At 35.8% G+C, this 770-nt stretch overlaps 1 protein-coding gene across 1 annotated transcript in view; it reads left to right on the forward strand.

The window, feature by feature from the left end:
* Positions 1 to 770, forward strand: part of LAMA2 (laminin subunit alpha 2) — a gene marked incomplete at its 5' end in the record, with an annotated part of 713,189 nt that overhangs the window by 556,509 nt on the left and 155,910 nt on the right. The window contains one exon of the mRNA XM_007947384.2: positions 185 to 323. Within this exon, the coding sequence (XP_007945575.1) occupies positions 185 to 323 (139 nt within the window). The remainder of the gene's footprint in view (positions 1 to 184; positions 324 to 770) is intronic.

Below are 770 nucleotides of genomic sequence, written 5' to 3' on the forward strand. Positions count from 1 at the left end.
ATTTAAGAATACAAGTTTGAGTTGCAAACTACAATACAATATGATAAGTAAATACTTCCTCACTGTGATTTGGAATTAACACAATTATATTGGTAATGATCAGTTGGGAGTCATATTTGTTATAACTGGGATGTCCTTTATTTGAAGACCAACTGCTCTGATTTTTTGGGGGTTATCTCAACAGAATCCTTGATGAGGCTAAAAACATTTCCTTCAATGCCACTGCAGCCTTCAAAGCTTACAGTAATATTAAGAACTACATTGATGAAGCAGAGAAAGTTGCCAAAGAAGCCAAAGATCTTGCACATGAAGCTACAAAACTGGTAAGCAAAAAAAAAGTTACTTGCTGTGAATGAAGATTAACCTATTTGAAAAAGTACCTCAACTAAATTTCATTAATGAACTCTCAAAACTACTAGTGAATTAGAATATGTGTTTCTGATTATTTTCAAAGCCCACTTTAAACTTTATCAAAAATAAACTCAATGTGTGTGGTTATAGAATTCTTTTCTCAGTCAGCCCACTACTGACCATAGTCAGAACCTTGAAATTACCACAAATGGCAAGCAGATCTGTGCCACCAACTCACAGTAGAAAAAGAAGTAAACAGGAGACTCTGGACAAGGAAATTGATCACCATTACTTCAAATGTCATCAGTAAGAAGGTACCTTAAAAATTAAAACTGTTGGTCCAATAGAGCCTGGTGTAACCACTGAGACTATGGCCCCTAGCTGCCCTTCAGGTCTGGAATTGAACCCACAACTGTGGT

This window comes from Orycteropus afer, unplaced genomic scaffold (assembly GCF_000298275.1).
Source record: "Orycteropus afer afer isolate SDZICR_OR568_19922 unplaced genomic scaffold, OryAfe1.0 scaffold00182, whole genome shotgun sequence".
Lineage (NCBI taxonomy): Eukaryota > Metazoa > Chordata > Mammalia > Tubulidentata > Orycteropodidae > Orycteropus > Orycteropus afer.